We start from the raw sequence: 26,324 nt of genomic DNA on the forward strand, positions 1-26,324 counted from the left end.
AAAACATACAATGAAAGCAAGGATGAGTTCATGATACGAAGAATAAATTGGATAAAGATACATATCTAGTGTACAAAAAAAAAAAACATTGCAAAATTTATTGCATCAAAAAATTATTTTGCCTTCGGACCTAAAAAATAGTCTTAATAATGAATGACCGTTTTATGCAAAATCGATAAAGTTAGAGGGATAGAGAGAAAATATGGTTGAAATATTGTTAATGAAAATGAGATACATCCTATTAGATAGAGGAATTTACCATAGTAGATAGAGACTAACTTTATCAATTTCACATTAAATTCTACAACGTCCGCTAGTAAGAATGTATTTTTCTCAATCTCCTATTTGACCAATTTTAGAATAAACTCGTAAAGTCAAATACCAGAATTAATAGTAGTGGATGGAGGGGGTACACTCAGCTACCAGGATTAAAGAGTTTGTTAGTTTTTATTAATTTTAATATACTTTTGATCTTGTAGTATTATAACTATTGTTTGTATTGGTATTATTATACTTCACAATTTTTTTGAGTTTGATCAATTTTATTTATAAAAAGTATTTATTATTATTTGAATAACATATAAAAGAAAAAAAAATTGAAATGGAAGTGGGTGGGGGAACCAAGTAGCAAGTCATGTGCTTAGATTCAGAAAGGTGGGGCCCTCAGAAGTGGGCATGTGAACCTTTGAGTCAAACCCTAGTAGTCCATGTGGGCCTCCTTCCCTATATTCTATTTTCTCTTTTTTCCTAAATTCTTTTTATTATCAATTTTTTTAATGCAATCAACCTCTTAGTATGTTTTCTATCACCCAGTCATATGTTAGTTTATTACTCCATATGCCATATAGTTTGACATAGAGTTTTTATGAAGTATTATTGGATAGTTGTGTTAGTTGGATTTATTACATAAATACCTCACTTTTATTTAAGTATGTTTAAATTGATGAATAATATGGTCTCATCTAGAGTTTGCACAATGAGAAGCGAGGGAGAAGGTAGCGGAGGAGGGGAGAGGAGGATGATTATGCACGCATCTTGAGGCTGCGCGCATCATAGTCTTTGTCTTCTTGAATTCTTATATTTCCTTATATTAAATATTCAATAAAGTAAATTGATGTACAATTGAGATTTGGATTTAGGGGTCAATTTTTAATTAGAAAAATTGGCATCAAGTTTTAATTTAAATTTCCTCACCAAGGCCCAAAATGACACCCAATAAGCCCAAAAATAATGGTAGCGACTTGGCCCAACAGCAGCAAAAGCCCACAACATTGGGCCCAACTACTGCTTGGACAAACTAATTGATATAAATGGTAAGAAATTCTTAGGTAAAAACAATTTTTTTTATTGGATGTTGTTCACATTTAACCTTGTCCCTAGCTCGCTTTTTTCTCAAACTATACAAAAAATAGGTAAATTTTTTGTGTTCGGTAGACTTTTTTCTAAACATCTAAGTAGGATAAGACATGTTTCGATTTCACGTCTCTAACCGCATTCGATTTCGTATCTCTACTATATACACATAACAAAGAAATGTCACTTAAAATTCATTTTTTATTGCACAATTATTTTATAATTAGTCCCATAAACAAAATATGGCACTCTTTCGTCAATTACAAACCTATTACTAACTATTTATTGTTAAAACTTGTAATATAATGAAGTATGAACTCTTTTATGGGACATTTTTTATGTCACATAGAATACATAAGGATGATGTTCACTGAAAGATAGCTCATAAATAATTAAAGACTATTTAATCAAATAATATACTATAGGGGTGCGTTAAAATGACAACACCTCTCAAAGTAACACCATACCACTATTCCTAGCCAATCATTTGTACACGTGGACGAATAATCGGCTGCCATGTGGCAATCATAAAAAATGCTCAAGGGTAAATTTTCTCAGCCTTCAATATCCAATACACTATACAACAATTTTTCTCGGCCAGCAATATCCAATACGCTAGATAGCAATCTACTCTAAATTGTTGTCTAGCATTTATATTATTGCTGTGTAGCGTTTATAATATTGTTGGATACGTAGTGTCACAATATCACTTTAAGAGGTGTTGTCATTTTAACACAAACCATATACTATATCCTCTATTTGTGTGTCGTCTTCCCAACCAATAATACAAAATGTAAGGGCCCAAAACAGTAAGAAATTGGACATAAAAACCACATGTTTGTGTAAGTGGGCCCTTTTTCGAGAAGACAAAATGGGCCATAATTGACCCCAAAGTCCAAATCGACACCTATACCCACGTGTGGGAAGGCCCACAGCATTTAAAACTCACACGTGTATAGTATAGTATCTCTTATTATTTAGTGTTGTGCTTTCCATCAACCTAGGATTCCTACCATCCAAATACCAAATCCATTGCATCTTATTCATTTCATTATCCAATTCCCATATCACCGCACCTTGAATTCAACCCTAAGCCTTATTATATGTTACTATTATTACATAGTTCGTGTATTGATAAATTGGTAATCAATCAAGATATCTAACGAGTAGGATTGGAGCGAAGGTGGAATTATCAATAGTGGAACTATCATGGATTGTCGAGCTAATTAATAGAGTTTTACAGTGTCACCCGTGGTCAACGATGAGGTCAGCCGATCCCAACAGACCTCACCTTTATCTGTCTCTAATCTGATCATATAAGCGTAGAACTGGTATGATGAAAATAATACTACTCCGCATATGTAATAATTTGCTATTATAGACATATACAATTGCCCAAGATTAAATTGTCATAATATTGTTCGAGATTGAATTGGTCTCGAACTACTCGCATGAGTAAGGCCGAGACTAATTATACGTAGCATTGTCTCGAGATTATGTATCAAGTCGTATTTATCCAATTAAACAACATTTGTAATATTCATTCTTTATCTAGTTAACTAAACCTAATGTAGTAGACAACTTAGATGCATTTATACTTGAGAATGAGAAGTGTCTTTTGTTTGTGACTAGATAAATAAACCGTCAGGAATTAGTGTTACTCATTTAATATAATTTATATTTAATACTACTATTAACTAAATCTTGTATGTGTTTGTGTATTAATTATAATCATCACCCAGGGTGGGGGAGATGAGCAAAACCATTAACCTTGTCCAAATTCAACAATCTCTAACATAAATTATTTTATTTTATTTCATGTCATTTCATTTCATTTAAATGTGACACAAGATGAATTGTAGAATTAGAGATCCAAGAATTGCAAAAATAATTGAATCAAAATAGCTATGGATGGAGGTCCACAATAAGGATGAGGATTAAATTTGAAGAATATGCATGAGTGGTGTAGGAGAAAAACAAGCATCCCAAACAAATATTCAAAGTCTAGATCTAAATAATGGTAGTGAAGTAGGCCCTGTTTGTCTGTGGTCCAAAATTATGTATTTGTATGAAGAAATATTAGAGGGGTTGGGTGGTGAAGAATAGCCAAATGTGAAAACATAATTAGTTGTCCAAACTTAATGCTGCAAAGCTGTGTTGTACTTTCTAGTTTCTAAGTTGTACTTTTGGGATTCAAGAGGTGTCAAACAATGCCTGCCCATGCTTTCAAGTGGCTTGTTTGGTCCATAGTATCTTCAATGTCTAGCCCAAAAATCATGATTTTTTATTAAATTCTGGCCTGGTTAGTTTTGCAATTATTAGAATCAGTAAAAAATTGTATGAAATTTAAATATGCTTGCATTTATTGCATGATGATTTTTTTTATAAAATTGTATACAAAATGGCATCCAAAAAATTATAGGTGGATGTAAATTAAATGATGTTGATTGTTTTAAAAAATATCAATATTATATTGCACTTATATGAAACAAATTAAATAACTGGACACAACAAAAATAATAATAATAATTAAAAAAAAGGGAGGGGAAGCACATGAAGTACCACCTTAATTATAACCAATTAAAGTTACAACAAACAAAATCAAGCATACAAAAGAAGAAGGAAATAATCACTTCCCAAAGCAAGCATACAAAACAGAAGATATACCGAAAACTGACATTTCAAGGATTAGCAATCTTAGAAGTTACTAGTTAGTATTGTTCAAGGCACCTCTAATTTCATCATTTTCTTATTTTCACCGTTGTATAAGATCATCCGCAACGCTGTCACTTATCCGTCCCTTAACCGTCCCTTAAATTATTATTTATGGACCTCACTGTACTTTTTTACTCCATCTCTTTACTAAGGGACGGAACCTGTAACCCTCCGTCCCTTAAATTACTATTCATTCAATTTCATTTTTTATTTTTATTTCCAACCAAATTCAATTAAAAAAAATATATTTCATTAAAAATAAAATAAAATTACAACATAAAATAAAAATACAACTTAAAATTCAAAAAAATAAAAAAAACACATAATTAAAATCCTAAAAAAATAAAAATGACATAATTTAAAATACAATTTTATAGAAAATAAAAAAAACTACTCCGCCGGCGAGGTGCACTGAAGCTGTGAGGAGGCGGAATGCCAAGTTGTGCTGCCATAAACACAATTCCGTTAAGATAGGCTTGGTATTGGGGAGGCGTCATGCGGGAAGTGTCCGCCATTGTGACGGTCATGTACATGGACATAAGGGAGTTCGAGTGTCCTCCCGAGCCCGAGCCCGAGCCCGAGCCCGCCTGGCTTGTTTCTGCTCGGCCCCTCCTCCCTCTAGCCGCCTTCGCCGCATTTATCCCTTGCGGCCGACGGCGCCCACGGGAGGACCCCCGGCATCGTCTGCCGTGCCCTCAACATCCTGCGAGGAAAACTCGCCTGCGGCGCTGCCCGAACCGCCCTCACTAGACGAGTATTGACCACTCGTCGTGTGCTTCGTGCGCTTCGAGGTCGAGCCCGAGCTGGACCTCACACCGCCGGCCCACCTTTCCTCGTCTTTGACTACCTCCCAAACATCGACATATTTGAATTGTTTGTCGGTGTCGTCGAAGTAGACTCGCAAAGCCGACCTCAGAATGTCGGCTCCCGTGGCTCTGCTTTGGTAATGGGCCGCTTCATTCTTGTAGATGGCGCATAATTTTTTGACCTCTGTGTCGACTCGGTCAAAGTGAGCGCGGAGCATCTTATATGTACGGCGGCGGGAGCCCTTCGCCTTAATCTCGTGGTAGGCCTCGGTGACCTTTTCCCAGAAGCACTTCCTGGGTTGTTGATTCCCGACGATGGGATCGTACGAGACGATGATCCAGGCGTTGTACACCGCCAGCGTTTCTTTGGGGCCGTACGAATGCCGACCTAGATCCTCCTCATCCTCGTCCGCCTCCGCCTACGCCCTGGAGCTTCCACCGCCTCGGCCTTCTTCCGGAGTGGGTTCAACGGAATAATCCTCCTGAATCTGGGATGGTACCACATCAAAATGGGGTGGTTGGTACCCCCCGGCGTCGACGAACCCTGGGTGCCCGGCGTCGACGAACCGGAACCACCACCGAGGACATTGTACATGCCCCCAGTCGCCGAACGCGTTGATGTCGAACCCGCCGGAGCCGCCACGGCCAGAGTTCCCGTCGTCGGACATTTGTGATGAGAGGTTAGATGAAAATTGGAGAGGAAATGAAGATGATTTGGGAAGAATAGATGTGTAGTTGTGTGTGAAATGATGATGAATTAGGAGTATTTATAGAGTAAAAAAAATAAGGAAAAAACGGTAATCTAACGGTAATATTACCGTTTTTCATTAAATTTTTTTTATTTAATTCGATTTTTTTTAAAAAAAATGATTTATTGCGTCAGCGTGACGATGCCCACTCGCGGGCTGGTGAGCGGGTGTCACGCATGGCGCCGGTGCGCGCCACGTCGCCTCGGCGCGCGGCGAGATGTCTCGTCAATCGTCACGGCGGGACGGAACGCGGAGCGGGCTGGGGACGAGACGGGGTGCTGCAACGCGTCACGCCGCCGTCTCGTCCCTTTGTGACGGAATACGGGCCACCCGCGTGACGCGTTGCGGGTGGCCTAACCCTGCTTAATTCAGATTAAATTAAATGAAATATATACATAATTAAACAATTAAAGCATTCTTGCAATTTTATCCCTCCAAAACTAATTGCACTGTCCATGCGGGCTTACAGTTAAAGCTTTGATTATTCATCAAACGATGTGATTATGTACGCTTACCATTTCCAGTTTTCTAGTGGTTCGAAAAATAGCAATTAAAAATTGTCTCTTTTGATTTGATTTACAAATATCGACAACCAACATACTTAATTTCATTTTCGTAATTGCTCTGTATGTCCCAAATATTATTAAAAACACCAGCTGCCAACTAATTTTTTTTGAATTGGAGATTTTGAATTTCCTAGCGATTCACGTCATATTTAATTGCTAAATTGAAATTCGTGGGCACAATTGAAAATACATGGATAGATATAAATGCTGACTAAACAAGGAATTAGATTGATCATGATGTTTCCTATAGTTTCGATTCTATAATTTGTCGTGGTTTGATTCAAATAATATTAATTTATTTAGCGATTAAATGAAACGCTTAAATTTTTCTATGACTATTATAATTTATATTCTCTCCGTCCCTGAAATATTGTACAAATTTTCCATTTTGGTCCGTCCGTCCGTGAAATATTGTCCACTTTGCTTTTATTCTATTTTTGGTAAATGGATCCACTCTCCACTAACATATTACCCCTCACATTATATTATAAAACTAATATATAAATGTAGGACATATGTTCCACTAACTTTTGCACTCACTTTTCTTCACATTTATTAAAATTCGTGTCGAGTCAAACATCGACAATATTTTACGGACGGGGGAGTATGTACACTGTAATCAAATTAATAAGTATAAAGGCTTAACACTATAAACCAAATATTTGTGCATTAAATAAAATCATTAATTTATTTTTATTATTTTTTACAAATATATTTTTTTTAATCTAAGATAATGTTACACAATATTCATAACTTAGGAGGACTATTTTTCTTAGGAGTAATTTAACACAAAGTGGAGGGTTGTTTCGCCTTCTTCCCTTCGTGCAGTGATTCCCTTCTCGTGCTGCCGCCCGCAGCGCATTCCTCTACCGTCGCATCCCTCCGGAACGAGAATTGTCAAGAAGGGAAGATTGCAGAGGATAATCTAATCCGGGAAAGTATCACAATTAGCATATAATTTATATGTAATTGATTCAATTAGGAATAGATTTATACTCTACCTTATTTACACATATTCCTACCTATAAGAGGATGTAAAGTCATGTATAAAAAATACATAGAAATAAAAATGATCCATTCTCTCCCAAATCTTTTCTTCTCGGTTGAAATCCTTTCTTGAGATGGTACCAGAGTAGGCTAAATCTTCCATGGGACTCAGAAACAGAGTCATCATCGTCCCTAACCCTTCTCGGCCTTTAGCCTAACCTTTTCCAACCGAGAACCTGCAAATCAACCAACCTAAACCATGTCAGATTCCGAACCAGAAACTCCCAAAAAATACTCAACCGAGGGCAGCCAATCTGGCTTCCCACCCGAATTTGCTGCACAACTTGCGGCATTCATGAAACAGAACTTCAATATGCCACCAGAAATAAAGCCGGTAACACAACCGACAACAACCTAACCTATTCAACCCGACCACCCCGAGAATTTCGGGGAAGTCTCCGTGAAGACCAAATTGGACGGAGACAACTATCCCCTGTGGATAACCCTCATGAAACGTGCAATCGGAGGAAAAGGTTTGGCGTCTCACATAATTGGAGTTTCAAACCCCCTCCCCCCGATCGAAGATCCCGGTTACGCAAAATGGCAACAATGGAATGATACATTGTTCAATTGGATCATCAACAACCTCGAGACAAGCCTGGTGAACGAGGTATCCCGGTATGAGACAGTGAGAGACCTATGGGATGGACTTGCCGTCACATATGGGAGCGGTTCTGATCCTGTCCAAATATGAGATCTGCATCAACAAGCATACGACATGAGACAAGGTACCATGACATTGGAAGAATTATGGAACAAGCTTCAGGACTTATGGATCATGATTAACACCCGAGACCCAAACCCGATGAGTTAACCATCAGAGATCGAGAAATACAACCAGAGAGAACAAAGGTTTCGAGTATACCAGTTCCCCTTCCAACAGTGAAGCAAACATATGGAATTATTCGAAGAGAAGCCATTAATTCAAGAGTCCTCAAACCTGAATCGAAGGAGCCACCGACGGGAGGCATCGGCGCTGGATTAGCCGCCATAAACCGGCCACCACCACTCGGCTACTCCTCAAACGCCGTAAATCGCAGCCGAACAGGAGAAGAGGACAAGAGCAGGCTTACTTTCTCTCACTGTGCAGGAAAGAAGCAAGCCAAAGAGGGATGTTTTCTCCTAATCGGATATCCCGAATGGTGGGATGAAATGAAGAAGACCAGGGCAGCGAGGGCGGCCAATTGAAACCAGAATCGAGGCGGTGGCGGAAGAGCAGCGATGGCAGTGGCAGGAGGAGGCTGGGCTACCGATGCTACCATCATCGGACTACCTCCAAACGACGGCGGAGTTTAGGCGGGCAGCACCACGCCGGCGATCTCATCGGTGACGACGATCGGAAATCACAGAGGGGACGGAGCGCACCATGCAGAGATTGGGAGGGGATTGACGGTGGCGGCTAGGGTTCCAGGAGATAAAGAGGGGTTTTATTCTTTAAACCCCCCTCAAATTTCCTAAACCCTTAAAATATACCTCATATTTCCCCTTTATGCGAAAAAAACTCCAATTTTCTGCCAAATATGACTTCCGACCCCCTATGTCCTTTATGTGTCAATCTGTCCCCCAAAAATATGTGAATTTGCAAATAAGACCCCCTGAACAATTAAAATCTTGTTTAGAGGCCCCAAGTGTTAGAATTTTTGATATAGAGCCTAATATTGAGTGTAGAAATGATTTCCAAGCGTTAGCCGACTTGCCAACTATCCCCGAAAACCAAGAAAAAACTGACCACTGGATATTTGATTGTGGAGCCACCAATACCATGTCTTATGATGCCTCTGATTTTGCCAATATCTCCACCACACAAAAGACTTTTATACAAACTGCGAGTGGAGATTTAGCACATGTCCAAGGGGCTGGCCCAATTACTATTTTAGCAAATGTCCAAGGGTCTAATTGTCTATATGTTCCTTCGTTGTCTCAGAAATTGATATCTGTTAGTCAAGTGACGAGAGAACTTAAGTGCAACTTACTAATGCAGCCTCAATTCTGCGTTTTACAGGATATGAAGACGGGGAGGATAATTGGGCGTGGCACTGAACACAGAGGACTATACTATGTAGATAGGATGGCTCAACCCGGGGCTGCGATGTTGACTCACGGACTGACAGACAAGCAAATCTGGCTCTGGCATCGTCGGTTAGGGCACCCATCTCTAGGATATTTACGCCTACTTTTTTCAGAAATTTCTGCTTCAGATAGTTTAAATTGTGAAACTTGTTTTTTGGCCAAAAGCCATCAACACTCTTTTAAGTTGAACAATACTCGTGTGAGTAACCCTTTTTCTTTGATACACTCTGATATTTGGGGCCCCGCACCTGTTACTGGTGGGAATGGATTTAGATACTTCTTATTATTTGTGGATGATTGCACTAGAATGTCTTGGGTTTATTTCTTGAAATCTAAGTCTAAAGCTTTTGAGAAATTCGTGATTTTTTACAACCTTGTCCAAACACAATATAAGCAACGTATCCAAATCCTTAGATCCGACAATGTGGGCGAGTACATTAACACGAAAATGCAAACCTTTTTTTTATGATAATGGCCTTGTTCATCAAACCACCTGTGCCTGTACACCCGAACAGAATGGGGTAGCAGAATGAAAGAAATAGGACCCTCCTTGAAATGACTAGTGCCCTCCTCATTGAATCCCATACACCAAAATCTTTTTTGGCCCTAAGCAATAGCCACCTTAGTCTACCTACAAAACGACTCCCCACATACATCCTAAATTTCAAAACTCCTCTCGATATTCTATCCACCTTCACAGAAATAACATCCTCCTTGTCCCTAGAACCAAAAATCTTTGGATGTATAGTGTTCGTCCACATTCCAAAACACGCCCGATCAAAATTCTCACCATGTGCGGTCAAATGCGCATTCGTCGGATATGGTGTCAACCAAAAGGGCTACATGTGCTATGATCTAAAAACTCGCCACCTCTACACTATCATGAACCGTGACTTTGTTGAAACAAAATACTTTTACCACCAACTTGGGAGTTAGGGGGGGATAGAAACTAGAGACTCTCCAAGTTGCATTTATCCCACTAATTCTCCACAGCCACCTTCACCCTTCCTTGTTCCTCTAACCGATCTAGTGTCAAGTCAGGAGCCCGGTGCCGGTCCCACAGAAGAGGTTAGCAGCACCATCGAGCCGTCCACGATGTCTCATAATCAGCACCCCAATCTATCTTCACCGTCTTCTACTCCTGAGGTAGGTCCAGTAATGTTTCTCAAGTTAACGAGACTAACAATGTGAGACAGGAGGATGATGGAACTAGAAGTGAGGGGGAGACCAGTGGAAGGGATGCAGATGAGGATCAAGGGGTGGACCCAGACACAGGATTGTACATGTTGCCCTACAGATGTACTAGGGGAGTCCCACCCAAACGGTACTCTCCAGACTGGCATGGACGAAAGCCAAGGTATCCTGCAGCCTATACTGTAATTGGACAGCTGACTGAGATGGCCAGAGCTTTTGAAGTAGCTCTATATGAAGATGAGGAGATACCACGTTCTGTCGAAGAAGCCACGAGACACAAGCACTGGAGAGCAGCAATGGAGAAGGAAATGAAGCCTTGATAAAACACAAAACATGGGATAAACATATCCTGCGTAAGGGGAAGAAGCTGGTAAGATGTCGGTGGGTATTCACAATCAAGCGCAGAGCAGATGGGTCAATCGAGAGATACAAAGCCCAATTGGTAGCAAAGGGATACACTCAGACCTATGGGATAGACTATGATGAGACCTTCTCCCCGGTCGCCAAGATGAGCACCGTGAGGGTGCTACTTTCCGTAGCTGCATGCAAGGACTTGCCATTACACCAATTTGATATGACCAATGCTTTCCTACATGGAGAACTGAAAGAGAATGAAGAAGTATACATGGAAGCTCCTCCGGGCTACTCTGGAGAGTTCAAAAATAGAGAAGTTTGCAAATGGAAGAAAACTCTCTACGGTCTCAAGCAATCCCCTAGAGTATGGTTTTGGAGGTTCTGTCAGGCTATGACTTCCGCTGGATTCAAACAAAGCAACTCTGACCACACATTGTTTTTAAAGAAAAGGGGCAACAAGATCACATGCTTAATCATCTATGCTGATGATATGATCATCACTGGAGACGATGAGGAAGAAATCGAGAACTTGAAAAGAAGCTTGTTTCAAGAATTTGAAATGAAAGATCTAGGAGCAATGAAATACTTCCTAGGAATCGAGATTTTGAGATCAAAGTATGGTATATTTCTTCGTCAGAGAAAGTACGTCCTAGATCTATTGGCAGAGACTGGTCTACTTGAGTGTAAACCGGCAGAAACTCCAATCATACTGAACCATGGATTGAAGATTGAAGAAGTAGACAAGTTGACTGATCGAGGGAAATACCAACGCCTGGTCAAAAAATTGATCTACCTTGCACATACTAGGACAGACATAGCCTATGCTGTTGGGGTGGTAAGTCAATTTATGCACCAACCCCAAGAGAGTCACATGGAGGCAGCATTGAGGATCGTGCGCTATTTGAAGGGCACGACGAGATATGGGATTTTCCTTGAGAAAAAGGAACATTTAGAGATCGATGGATACACAGATGCTGATTGGGCAAGCAATCCAAATGATAGAAGATCCACAGCAGGGTACTTTACTTTTCTTGGAGGAAACTTAATGACATGGAGAAGTAAAAAACAGAAGGTGGTAGCTTTGTCAAGTGCTGAGGCCGAATTTCGTAGAGTAAAAAGTGGCATAACGGAAATCTTATGGCTACGGAGATTACAGTCAGAAATGAGCTTTCCACCTACACAAACCAACTGACTATACTGCGACAACAAGGTAGCGATCAGTATCTCCGGAAATTCAGTTCAACATGATCGAACCAAACATGTAGAAGTCGATCGTCACTTCATCAAGGAGAAACTAGATGAGGGAGTTATTGAGCTTCCATTCGTCAAGTCCGAACATCAGTTGGCAAACATCTTGACCAAGGCAGTCAACACCAAATTCTTCAAGGAAGTTCTGGGCAAGTTGAACATCGGAGATGTTGTTGCTCAACTTGAGGGGAAGTGTCAAGAAGGGAAGATTGCAGAGGATAATCTAATCCGGGAAAGTATCACAATTAGCATATAATTTATATGTAATTGATTCAATTAGGAATAGATTTATACTCTACCTTATGTACACATATTCCTACCCATAAGAGGATGTAAAGTCTTTATAGAAAATACACAGAAAATAAAAATGATCCATTCTCTCCCAAACCTTTTCTTCTCGGTTGAAATCCTTTCTTGTGAAGAATCACCGGGTCGGTGATGCTCCAATCAATTGCAAGAATGGACAAAAAATTTATGAAAATCAGGTGTAAAAGGAAAAGGTAATGTATGGACAATTCAACTCCTTAAGCATTCATTGCTGCCGCACTACTCGTATTTCACCCGTGAAAACTGATGGATTCGATGGGAACGTGACAATGGATGTGAACAATTTCTTTTCTTGATATTTACATGGACTATAGTAGTATATGGTTGGCTAAGAAATAATTTGAAACAATGCTACACATCTACATAAAAATAAAATAAGCCTGAGATTTTTTTTTCTCTTTTCTTGATTTTACTTTTTTAATATATCTCAATGCCTACACTTAATTATTTACATCCCTCTATGAAAGATGATTATTCATAGTAGTTTACTCTATTTGGGTGAATTGCAAATTGTTAGGCACATAGTAAAGCATGTAGTAGTTCACTACTTTCTTGTTAGGTGAAATGACACTTGCAAGGCCAAAATTCATCGGCATGAGAAGGTCGTTTCGACCTGCTGACGTTTGGATCAATGAATCGTCATTTTTCATTTTGTTGTTATACTTATTCACACCCCTGAGATTCGCACAACAGGAAAAAAAATTGAGTCGAAGGTGGAGCCGACATGGTGTCGGAGGCCAATTTATGGAGTTTTTCACCGATGCTCATGGGTCGACGGCAAGATCAGTCGACCCGCTCGGTCCCACCTAGGTACATCAATGGGCGTTTCCCTAGTGGTTTGCTCAGTAGTCGTTTCTTCATTGGCTTCTTTGTTTCTTAAGAAGGGGTGAAAATTTTGGCAGGGATTGTATTTTCAAATTTTATTGAAAAAATATTTTTAAGTAATTTAATTTCTGATAGGAACTTCTATATTTTAAGAATATTGGATAAAATTCAAGATATTAGAAGAGAAATAGTATTTTTTTTTTTAATTACGATAGGCTATGTTTTGTTTGCGTTGTTTCTAAGTGGATGTGCTCAACGTCGGTTTGAGCACTTTTAGCTTTATAGAGTAAGTTTGAGTATATTATTATTACTACTGTATAACATTTGGGCGACAAGCTTAATTACCACGTAACTACGGTATTCTAATTAAGAAAGGATAATTGATTCAAATTCAATGAACTAATCCAAATTTACTAATTACCGACTAATGCGCAAAAATGCATAATTGCATGTGTTGATTATTCCACCCAATTTATTAAGAATGATTAAATTACACATACCCACTGATTATGACTTTGAATTTGGCCCTTTGAAATAATTTTCATTTTTCCATCATTCAGAATCCTATGTATGCTTTTCAATTGCGTTTATTTTTATACTACAAAGTTTGCCACGTCGCGTCGTTTTAGTATCGAGGGTTTAATCTTTTATTGAGCTTAGAAGCTATTTAAAAATTAAAACGGATTATAACAATTGTAAAAATAAGATTCCTAAAAAATAAGTTACTTACATCCGTTAACTTCCTTATAGTTAAGTCATTTTTCTATTTAAAAAGTTTCCTCATAGTTGAATCATTTCCATATATAATAACATCTCTCTACTTTATCTATTTATTAATTTATTCTCTCTATCTTTTTTCATTCTCTTACTTTTTATCTAGTACTACTATTTACCACACACTTGATATCCATTTTTTAAACTTCGTGTCAGAAAAATTTCGCATCAACTATGAGGGAACGGAGGGAGTACCAATTTATTTTTATGAGTCTTACAAGCAACAACATATATAGAAATACGTAAAATATTATAAATTAACTTTATTTTCTAGTTTGATAGTTATATATGGACTTTCATAATTCGAGTAAGCTATTATGCTAAAAATGTCTGATTTGTAAATATAGAGGAATTAATATTTATTATCCAAGGCTGCGTATAGTATATTATGTACGAATTAAAAATGTTAATTAATAAACATTTAGCCGACAAACAGAACTTAAGTTTGCTCCACGAATCTTGCGACATTATTTACTGACATCAACTATATATGTATGGATCATGACTTTTGTTTAAAGATCGGTGTGATTTTCTACTAAATTTTATTTAGATGCGAGCCTATAATATTTCTAATCGATTCGAGATTAATTGGATGCGAGTCAATCGTGCTAAAAGTTTATCAGACAGAAATTGTCAATCATAATTCTAAATAGAACTCCGTATTTGATTTTAAGCTAGCTTATTAGTCTAAAAAATATCGATGAAATTTATCTGCTTTAAAACTTTATATTTTTAATATTGAAATATATATTGTAGAGTACGAATCATATATAACCCATATAAAAATTTGATAACATATAAACAAAGACTTAGTTTAGATTATTAAGGGATTGATTTTAGTGAGATGTTTAAAAAAAAATTTGCATTTTAATAATTAAAATCATATTAGTTTCATGATACATTAATATAAATAAACATAACGAAATTGATATAAAATTAATACATTAACTATTAAATATAAAATTGATATATTTTGTAATGTTATATGCATATCAATATATTTGCAAATAAAATTTTTTAAAAAGTTCTGATTCATCTAAATGTAATTGTGAAATTAAGCAAAAAAAATGTGTGAACCCATCATCATGAAATTTGACGGGCCTCGTCCTACATTTATGTATAATCAATTTATATATAATTATTTTAGCATTTATAAATACAATGTAAATTATAAATAAAAAATATGAGATAATTTCACCCGACACATCATAGAAACTATTTTAATATCTCAATTATATGGCTGTATTAGAGTTGGGCAATGCATGCGTGTGGATATGATGTATGTGGCATGTCACATGGTCATGCTAATATCATACGACCATTCCTCAAGGTGGGGCCCTCTCACTTCACAACTCACATGCCCATGCCGACACCCTTGGGGCCCACCTCACATGCACTGCCCACAGAAAAAAATTTGCCCTTTAATTTATTTGGAAAAAACGGTTTAAATTAATTATGGGATACGAATTTTTTTTCAGATTTTTCATTGCTATAATGACCTGTGATTTGCACAAATTATTTACGAGCTTTGACGATCTAAAAGTGAAGCATTTTGGATTTATAGTTCATCAATTTTAGTTAAACATAATAGAGAATTTCATCGGATAAAATTGCACAATATAAACTAAAATTGATTAAGTATTAGTACAACTTACTTTTACAAGGTATTTTAATAAAAAACTCAACTGTATTTTTCCATCGAATAAAATTCAATATTTATAAAAAAGCAGATATGAAACCCTCGAGCATGCCTTCTTCTTTTAGAATGATATATTTTTAAACTTTTTTTATTTCTGCACATATTCTGTAAGTATGATGGATAGTTTTTCATGCGCGACATGTATAACATTATTTTCCCTTTCTATTGATGATAAGATTATCAAAAAATGTTGACGTATTAATATTCTTTTTATAATTCACAATCTTGAGAATATTTGATAAAATAAAGGGGTGTGACAAAAATATTTTATTTTTCTCTTATTCCCACTCTAAAGACACATTCTAGATTTCATGAAATTTGATACACCCTATAGTTTTTCCTCAATTTAACTTTTCAGGCAATATATATAGAGGCGAGTTGATGTCTAAATTTATTCTTATCAGGAAACACAAGAAATTCTAAAAACATTGTGTTGAACGCCGAAGTCAAATTAACTATACCAAAGAGAAACAAAGTTAAATGAAAATTTCTATCCTCAAAGGAATCGAATTGGTATTGCACTTAAATAACAAGGTGGATGCATCTATCATAAATTTTAATGATCAAATGATTAAAAATGATTTCCACTTCTTATTTTAAATATGAAGTCCCATCTGAATATATTTTGTAGTACTATACAATTTGATAAGCAAAACAATTATCTTTCTTTTGAAAATGGGACAAGTTAAAAAATGATGAAATATAAATGAGTCATGTTAAGAAAATGATGGTAACATTACTATCATATAACGGAAACATGATTTAAAAAAATAAAGTTTACAAAGTCCGCCTTATTTTGTGATAAATCTTCGAAAATGGAAAATATGCAGCGGTGGAAAAATATTTGTACAGTATTAGCTAAATTATTTTTATAATTTCAATTCGATATGTTATTTTTAATAGTATTTCAAACAAATTAAAAAATTGAAAAAGGGGCACAGTAAAACCATTTAAAGTTAATACGGTATTATATTCAAACATTATGAGCCTCTATTTTCTAGTTTTGCCCTCTACACACTATTTTTCAGACGCAAAAAGTAGTATACTCCATAGCAAAAAAGATAATAACCATTTAAATGATAAAATTTAATTTAATCCTGACTAGTCTTATAATATTTGAAAACATAATTAAATCAAACAAATATTTTTTGAATTATCTCATATCTTTACAAAATCATGCATTTGTAATTGCTTAGAACGTTCACTATCTAACTAAAACATGGAGTATATAAAAAGAAAATAATAAAAAAAGAATACATTTATTTTAACAAAAATAATAATAGTATCATCCTAAGCATATAGCGGAGGAGTATAATTTTTCTAACATGCTTTACTTTATTTTCTCCTATTTTATTAAATTTGTTTCAATAATATACTCCGTAATAGTAGAACAAAATAGGATTGACGATCCAACGGTCGCGATTGGAAGAGCGGCCTCAGCCGTCGGATCAGCCGGTCCACAGCTTTGAATAGCGGCGGTTGCGATTGTCCCCTCCGCATCAAATTTGCTCTTCTTTCATCCAACATCTCTCTCTCCACGCATAACTCCCTGTCCCCTCCCTCCCTCCGTGACACGCACCTCCCCGTCTGCGCGTGGGCCCGCACACGCGCGGAATGACTTCCTATAAAACTCCCGCACCCAACATTTTCAATTCTCAATCCTCTTCTCCACACCTAAATTTCCACAACAAAAATCAAAATCAATTTCGCCATACCTTCGCTTCGTATTTCGCAGGAATCATCAAGTGAAATGGAAACTTCAGTAGCGACGGAGCTCAGATTAGGTTTACCAGGAAGAGACGAATCGGAGGCGAAGATAACAAGTGTTAGCAACAAGAGATCTTCTTCTGAGATGGACGATTCATGCGATCCGCAGCAGGAGTCCGTTGCGCCAGCTCAGAAGTGAGTTTCTGAATTAATTTTTTTCGTGTTTGAGATCTATCATATGTGTGTGGATCGGAGGCTTATCGGTTTGATTTGGTGATTTGTTTAGGGCGCAGGTGGTTGGATGGCCGCCGGTGAGATCCTACCGGAAAAACATTCTGCAGAAGAAGGCGGAGTCCTCATCGGATGGCTCGGCGATGTTCGTGAAGGTGAGCATGGACGGAGCTCCGTACCTGAGGAAGATCGATCTCAAGTTTTACATGAATTACCTCGATCTGCTCAAGGCTTTGCAGAACATGTTCAAGTGCACAATAGGTACAAATCAATTCATACAAATGTCACAACTCTCTCTCTCTCTCATATGGATTGGATTTTGAATTTTGTTTTTATTCGGATTTGATTCAGGAGTGTATTCGGAGAGAGAAGGATACGACGGATCTGAGTTTGCGCCGACGTATGAAGATAAGGATGGGGATTGGATGCTGGTTGGGGATGTTCCATGGGAGATGTTTGTGACATCTTGCAAAAGGATGAGAATCATGAAAGGATCAGAAGCGAGAGGGTTGGGCTGCCTGTAGATCCACGCACAAGACACACTGTGGACGTGTTTTGAATTCTTTCATGCATGATTTCAGAGAAAGAGAAGGGTTTTTGAAGACATGTGTATAGTCTTTCTTCTTCTTTTAAATGAATTTGGGGAAATTTGTAATGTATTTACAGATATAGAGATAGCGTTACACTAAACGATATTTAATACAATTAGATCGAAAATTGGATTCTGGATCTGGTGTTCTTGAGTTTTTTACGATTTTTAAAAATTACTCCACATAATATCAAAAAATATAACTGTGGTAATTTATGGGTAGATCTGTTTGTAAAACCCATTTTTCATAATAAAATTCAATTTCATTTTTGTTAAAAAAAATTTGGGTTGAGAAGATACAATTACTATACAAATATGATAACTCGTCGTAATATATTCCTCCTTGAAGGATTTTTATTGATCGTGTGCAGGGGCGGACGCATAAATAATCATCCATAGAGGCTGAGATTTCTAAATTTTATTTTGATGTACATTTTTGAATAATTTAGATAATTTGTAGGGGCTTTTACACTATAACTTACACTAAACTTGACTAAATTTCAAAAAAAATTAATAGAAAAAAGTTTAAAAAAATATTTTATTGAGGGCTTAAGCCCCTCCCCTTACACTTTGGGTCCGCCCATGATCGCGTGTGTTCTATTATTCTATGGAAATCAATCGCTTTCTCTTAGTTTAGCTAGACGTGTGTTATTTCTCAACATGACCTAATTACATGTTTGAGTTTCCGTAACGATAGCAAATAACATGATCGAATTGAAAATCCCTAATGCCTAATTAAGCAACCGAGCATGAGAGCGAGAGACCCTTAAGGTTGGCAACTAGGCGGAGTCGGGTCGGGTATTGCTTTCCCAATCTATTATTATTATTATTATTATTATTATTATTATTATTATTATTATTATTATTATTATTATTATTATAAGAACTACTCCGTATCTCTTTTAATCTTATACTAATGTTCAACTTCTTGAGCCCAATGTGAGGATAAAAATCCATTACTTATCAAGATTCAACTAATTTTGAGAGTAATAAAAATACATTATAAAACCCAAAAATGTAAACAAGCCACGCCTAGTCTCAAAGTGTCAAGTATTAGAATCCAGAAACACATTTTTGCTTTTAGTTCCCTCTTCAATATGAGAATGTTGAACCTATAAAAAATCGTTAGGACCTCCTCTATTCTTTCCTGGCAAGCAACCTTCGTGACTTCGCGTCGTGCCTGTAGGCGCGCCGCCACCCTATTGACAGGTGAGCTATATTATGTTGCAACATTGATTGATTGTTTTGTTTCTTGCGATCTATAATTGACTGACAAAGATTTAACATCGATTTCGTTTGAATCGCGTTAAATATTCATTTTTTTTAAATTTTGACAATCATCATACCTTGCTTGTCAAATGCAAGTCATGCATAACTATTAATTATACTTACTCGAATAGTTACAAATTACTTTGTATGCTAAATTGCTAATATGATACTATTACATTAAAGACATCGTATTGGAAAATTATACTCCTTCTCTCTCCAAAGAGCTATTTCTTTTTTCGTTAGTCCATAAAGAATATGAACTTTCTAATTTTTAAAAATTCAAACAACATACTACCCCTACACATCATTTTATTTACAACTTATACCCTTATCATTAATACTTATACCATAATAATAATGTGGACCTTATTCTCCATTAACATCATTTCCACTATCATCTCTCTCTTACTTTTTTTCCTTATTTATTAAAACTCGTGTCGAACCAAAAGTTCATACTCTGACGGAGGGAGTAGTGTCATTTAATAGAAATAAAATAGTGTATATGATGACATGTATTATACTAAATATACTTGTTTAAATGAGATAGTTTTGAGTTAACTCCTTCAATAATGATGTTCGACACAAAATCGGCCATGTACTCTAAAATAAATAAATAAAACATTAGAAAGAATTTAAATGTGAGGGGCCTATAAAGTGGGAAGCCCATAAATTTAATTAAAATGGGCCGATCCAAATTGTGGTCGTGTGTGGAACACGCGTCTGAACTGTGGCGCAGTGCGCACCTCGTTAATGTTAGGGCACCCGCAACGCGGGCCGCGGGCATTCCGCGTTTCGTTCCTTCGGAACGAAATCGTAGCGGAACGCGTTGCGGCGCTGCGTTTCGTCCCGGTTCCGTTCCCATGCCGTCCCGGGTGCCGTCGGCACGAGACGCGGCACGGTCCATGCCGCCACGCGCTTCGGCGACGTGGCTCGCCCTGCGTCGTGCGTGACGCCCACTCGCCGGCCCGCGAGTGGGCGTCGTCACGCTGACGCAATAAATTCATTTTTTTTTTAAAAATGAATTTTAAAAAAAATATTTTTTATTTATAAAAATTGTTTTTTATATTTAAAAACAATTTTTACAAATAAATGAATACTAGAAATTCGTATTAGCCCATATATATTTGATGGGCTTGCGAATTTATGAAACTCATTCTTGGTTGTCTCTCTTTTATAGAGACATCCTTGAATGTTTCATGTTCCACTTTCGATGTGGGACAAACTCATTCTTGGTTATCTCTATTTTATAGAGACATCCTTGAATGTTTTATGTTCCACTTTCGATGTGGGACAAACTCATTCTTGGTTATCTCTATTTTATAGAGACATCCTTGAATGTTTTATGTTCCACTTTCGATGTGGGACAAACTCATTATTGGTTATCTCTATTTTATAAAGACTTCCTTGAATGTTTTATGTTCCACTTTCGATGTGGGACAAACTCATTCTTGGTTATCTCTATTTTATAGAGACATCCTTGAATGTTTTATGTTCCACTTTCGATGTGGGACAAACTCATTCTTGGTTATCTCTATTTTATAGAGACATCCTTGAATGTTTTATGTTCCACTTTCGATGTGGGACAAACTCATTCTTGGTTATCTCTATTTTATAGAGACTTCCTTGAATGTTTTATGTTCCACTTTCGATGTGGGACAAACTCATTCTTGGTTATCTCTATTTTATAGAGACATCATTGAATGTTTTATATTCCACTTTCGATGTGGGATAAACTCATTCTTGGTTGTCTCTATAAAATTGTATTTTAAATTATGTCATTTTTTATTTTTTTAGTATTTTAATTATGTTTTTTTTTAATTTTTTTGAATTTTAAGTTGTAATGTTATTTTAATTTTAATGAAGTGTGTTTATTTAAATTGAATTGAGTTGGAAATAAAAAAAATGAAATTGAATGAATAGTAAGTTAAGGAACGGTTAAGGAACGGTTAACGAACGGAGGGTTGCAGGTTCCGTTCCTTAGTTAAGGAATGGAGTAAAAAAGTACAGTGGGGCCCTCAAATAGTGGTTTAAGGAACGGTATAGGAACGTATAGGAACAGCGTTGTGGATGGCCTTAGACACTTCCGCACTCACACCCTCAATTTCTAAATTCTTCAACTCTCTCAACAAATCTCTCTCATTTTCTATTTCACCTAAGAATCCTTCGGATTGAACGGAAAAATGCTGCGCCGTCTCGCCGCCCAACGCTTTATCGAGCTCCGTCAAGCTTTCCGTCAGCCACAGGTTTTTTTCTTCACTATTGAGTTTTTTTTTGTGCGTATTTGTCATCTATTTTTAATCTATTTCCGATCTTAAATCGTGTTTTGTGCAGGCATCGCGATCGTTCTCGACTGCGCTTAACTATGTGAGTTTGTTTTTTATATTTAATTCTACTTACTTGCTGAGATTCCCCTAGCATTTGTTGTTGATTGTCTGAATTCCGCTGGTAGAGACCTGATTTATCAATTTTTTGTGTATTTCAGCATCTTGATAGTCCAGATAATAATCCAGACCTTCCGTGGGAATTCTCGGCAAAGAACAAGGAAAAGGTAAGTTGTATTGACTGTTTTTTATTATTGCTTTTTTGGTTCCTTTTTTTCTTTTCAAATGTGGAATTTGAATGCACAAATGGTGTATCATTGCTTGCTATTTAATAGTACTCCGTAAGTAGCTAGTTTAAAGGAGAAGAATGGTGTTTGATTTTAGCTGTTTTAAGGGAGAAATGGTGTTTGCTTTGGTCATTGCAGTTGTCAATGCTGATGGTCTGTTTGTTTCTATGACATCAGTTGATAGGTTATGGAGTTCTTTTTTTCTAATTACTTTTTTCATCTCAAAAGAATCTTAGGCTAATTTTTATGTTGGCAATCAATCTAGGCTAATATTTCTAGTTTAGCATTGCTCTTTTGGTAACTGCGTCCAATTATATAAATCAACCTAGACTTTTTTTGGTTGCAATGTGAAAATGCCCCCCAGTAGCATATTTGATTGATAATCACTCTGGCTATTATAGGTAACTTATGCTGATAGAAAGTTAGAAACTATGGATAGGATATGCTTTGTTATAGCTTAGAACAGACAATATGTGTCTTTATTCATATAAACCTTTTTATTCTGCACAGGTTAAGGAGATATTGTCTCACTACCCTTCAAATTATAAGCAATCTGCTGTCATTCCCTTGCTTGATCTTGCACAACAGCAACATGGAGGTTGGCTCTCGGTTTCAGCAATGAATCATGTATGTAAATCAGTTTTTATCAATGTCTTCTGCTGAATATACCTTTTATTGTATCTAAGTCCATCTCAGGTGTTTTGTTACAAAATTGTTCATGTGGAAGCGAAAATAATATTGGTGCTATGCTGCAATACAGTATTAGTGATAAACTAAAGTTTGATTTAGGGATAAACGTGCTTCATTCTGATGCTGTGACCAAAAGTGTGAGATGATAATTGTCTCTTTGCCAACTGTCAACACTACTTTTGCTGTCAATGTAGAGATTTGCAATGTAGGGGTGTAGGGATATCCTTGTTTGATAGAGATGCATTGTGTACACAACTTTACCTTTAGCCGCTGCCAGCTGTAGAATCGTTGAGGATAGCATTTTTATAGGTCTCCTCAACTTCTCAACTTACATAATTAAGGATCATGTCTTGCTTCAGCTTTAACTTACATTATTAAGGATCACATCTTACTTGCTTCACTTATATACTGCTTCACTCTTCTTAATAATTCTGGTTATGATGGGTATCTATAGGCTATATGTCAAACTCTCTAGTCCCCCCCCCCCCAACCAGTAAATATTGATAGTGACAGTGATGTCTGATAGTATGTATCATCCTTGTTACTTCTGTATGGTTTTGTGATACCAGATTAGTATGAGTAAACCAACATTTTATCTAAATTTTCTGTGTCATCATTAAAGGTTGCTAAAGTCATTGAAGTTCCTCCAATTCGTGTGTATGAGGTTGCAACATTCTATTCGATGTTCAACAGAACAAAGGTAATTACAATGTTCCAAATTGGTTATAAGAAGTTTTGGTGAATTTCTCATTAGCTAAGCTACCTGTTGGCAATTGAAGGTTGGAAAATACCACCTATTGGTATGTGGCACTACGCCTTGCATGATTCGTGGTTCTAGAGAAATTGAATCAGCGCTATTGAGTCACCTAGGAGTGAAGCGCAATGGTAAATTCATTTATTCCAATTTTCATGTATGTTTATTTTGTGACCTTTTGTGTTTTTTTGTAGCATAGAATCTTGTGAAGCCTGTTTTGATTTAAAGCTCTCTGTTTACATTCTGCAGAAGTAACTAAGGATGGACTTTTTTCTGTTGGAGAAATGGAATGTATGGTATGTTATCCTATGAGAATCTTTGCTATAATAGACATTTCTTTTCTTGTTGTGCTCATTGAGCTGCTAATAAGATGGTGTTTCCTCACTAATCACCATTTCAGCAGCAAGTTATTTTCAGTTTGAATCACTTAGGTGTTTTATTTGCAGTTTGAATCTGGAAGTGTCAATGTTATGATTTTAGATAGTACTAAGCTCTGGCGCTACATCACTAAATGCTAAAAAACTATATCTGCAATCCCAATCATTTAATCATCTTTTCTGTTATGGGGTGAGATTCTTATGTTAATAGGGATTCTGCAGAGTTGCTTACTAGTTACTATTCATCATATCATGTTTGAAAATTGAAATGCGATTAAATGCTGTCTTTGATTTTGCTGCTTCATCATTTCACTTTTTCTAAGTTGAATAAATGAAATTAGAAAACCAGAGAACTGGTGGTAATCCTATATTAAGATTTTTTTAAAAAAACAAAGATGGTATAAACTTCTGGTTTTCTTCCTGTCTAGCAATTCCGATGGAATAGCCAGCATACGATTAATACAAATAAAGGATAACATCAGAAAAGTATAAATAAAATGATATAATTTGCTAACAGAAGCTAAATGCAATTAGTGACATGGTACTAAGGCTCTTGTCAAATTCCAACCCTATCAAGTAACTAAATTATAGTGATTTTTGTAGCAATTTATGATGTGAGGCATTGTTGGTGTATTAGGGATCTTGTGTGAATGCTCCAATGATCACTGTTGCTGACTACTCCAACGGATCCGAGGGATATACCTATAACTATTATGTGAGTATTGTCTGTTTTCATTTTTGTGTTTTGCAGCTGAAATGCCTCAGAAATAACCTTAGTTGCTTTTGATTGTTGCAGGAAGATATCACTCCAAAAAGAGTAGTCGAAATCGTGGAGGCCCTTAGAAGAGGGGAGAAGCCACCCGTAAGACAGCCATTGTTTGATATATCAAGATTGTCAATCATGTTGTTACTATGTTTAGTTACATGTCATATAAGTTTTTTTTATTTCAGCGTGGCACACAAAACGCAGCTCGCATAAACTCCGGACCAGAAGGTGGGAACACTACGTTGTTAGGTGAGCCTAAGCCGCCTCCATGCCGGGACCTTGATGCCTGCTGATTTTGACCTTAATGTTCCATAGAATGACGAGAAGTGATTGGAAAGCATATGTAAGCTGTCAACTTCCTAAAACGAATGTCAGAATTATGATTCTCATTTTGGCTCACCTTGCCAGCCAATGTATTATTGGGTGGGACTATGGTGCATCTGCCAAAGCCTTGAAAGCACTGTAAACTTAGAAATTCTTGAAATAATGGTGTGATCTTCAGCAGCATTGGTGTTTGTTTGTCTGTCTATCAATGAGACTATGAAAAAGTGAGTTGATCTGTGGGTTATTTATAAAACGGAACCAAATTGAAGTAACTGCATGGTAACATTGTTTTGTTAATAAAAACTTAATTATATTATACTAATTATAAAAGACCAGATTGTGCCTCATAAATTATGGAAGATAGTCAATTTCTAGTGTGTCTTACACTTCTGTTATAAAATTTTGTAACTATATCATTCGCTTCCTTTCTAGTAAAATACGACAACCAATGGTAAACACATTACCCACCATATAAAATGAATTAACATTCCCGCCCGCAGGGGAGTAGTGCAGTTGGCAACGAAGGGGCAGATCTTGCTGCAATGAGCTTGGGTTCGAATCCCACTGCTGTCGTGTAGCTGCTTCCATCTCTCAGAATCCCACTGTTGTCGTGTAGTTGCTTCCATCTCTTAGGCACAAGTGTGAGGCCTTGGGAGATGGGCTTCTGGTAGCCATCTCTCAGAATCCCAATCCCACTGCTGTCGTGTAGTTGCTTCCATCTCTCAGGCACAAGTGTGAGGCCTTGGGAGATGGGCTTCTGGCAGCCAGTGGGTTAAGGCCTCCCCTTTAACGGGCTACTGCGTACCCTGATTGAAACCCCTCACATGATGTCGGACCGGAGTGTGGGCGCCGCCAAGGCGACGGAATCACCTTTTTTGCTACAATGAATTAACATTCCTAATATAGTGTCAACATTTTCCCAGCGGCTGTCACATAGTATTTCATTAGAAAGAAGATGGATAAGATTAAAAACTTCTCGACTTAAATTCAATTTTTGAAATATGTGGGACATATAACTGTAGACTATAGTACATATAAAATTTTGTAACTATATCAATCGCTTCCTTTCTAGTAAAATACGACAACCAATAGTAAACACACTACCCACCATATAAAATGAATTAACATTCCCGCCCGCAGGGGCGTAGCGCGGTTGACAATGGAGGGGCAAATCTTGCTGCAATGAGCTTGGGTTCGAATCCCACTGCTGTCGTGTAGTTGCTTCCATCTCTCAGAATCCCACTGCTGTCGTGTAGTTGCTTCCATCTCTCAGGCACAAGTG

The 26,324-nt window shown here is 37.0% G+C and overlaps 2 protein-coding genes across 2 annotated transcripts; both read left to right on the top strand.

Moving 5' to 3' along the window:
* Positions 1-17,375: 17,375 nt before the first annotated feature.
* Positions 17,376-18,390, top strand: LOC121767052 (auxin-induced protein 22D-like). Its single transcript, XM_042163256.1, has 3 exons — positions 17,376-17,629; positions 17,721-17,926; positions 18,017-18,390. The coding sequence occupies exons 1-3, from the start codon at positions 17,478-17,480 to the stop codon at positions 18,187-18,189; spliced, it is 531 nt and encodes a 176-aa protein (XP_042019190.1). The 5' UTR covers positions 17,376-17,477; the 3' UTR covers positions 18,190-18,390.
* A 3,204-nt stretch (positions 18,391-21,594) lies between these two features.
* LOC121767057 (NADH dehydrogenase [ubiquinone] flavoprotein 2, mitochondrial-like) lies at positions 21,595-25,225 on the top strand. The gene is made up of 10 exons (XM_042163263.1): positions 21,595-21,766; positions 21,855-21,887; positions 22,006-22,071; positions 22,642-22,758; positions 23,444-23,521; positions 23,601-23,706; positions 23,825-23,871; positions 24,590-24,667; positions 24,749-24,814; positions 24,904-25,225. The coding sequence occupies exons 1-10, from the start codon at positions 21,704-21,706 to the stop codon at positions 25,009-25,011; spliced, it is 762 nt and encodes a 253-aa protein (XP_042019197.1). The 5' UTR covers positions 21,595-21,703; the 3' UTR covers positions 25,012-25,225.
* The last annotated feature ends 1,099 nt before the right edge of the window (positions 25,226-26,324 follow it).

The sequence above is a fragment of the Salvia splendens genome, chromosome 2 (assembly GCF_004379255.2).
Source record: "Salvia splendens isolate huo1 chromosome 2, SspV2, whole genome shotgun sequence".
NCBI classification, from domain to species: domain Eukaryota; kingdom Viridiplantae; phylum Streptophyta; class Magnoliopsida; order Lamiales; family Lamiaceae; genus Salvia; species Salvia splendens.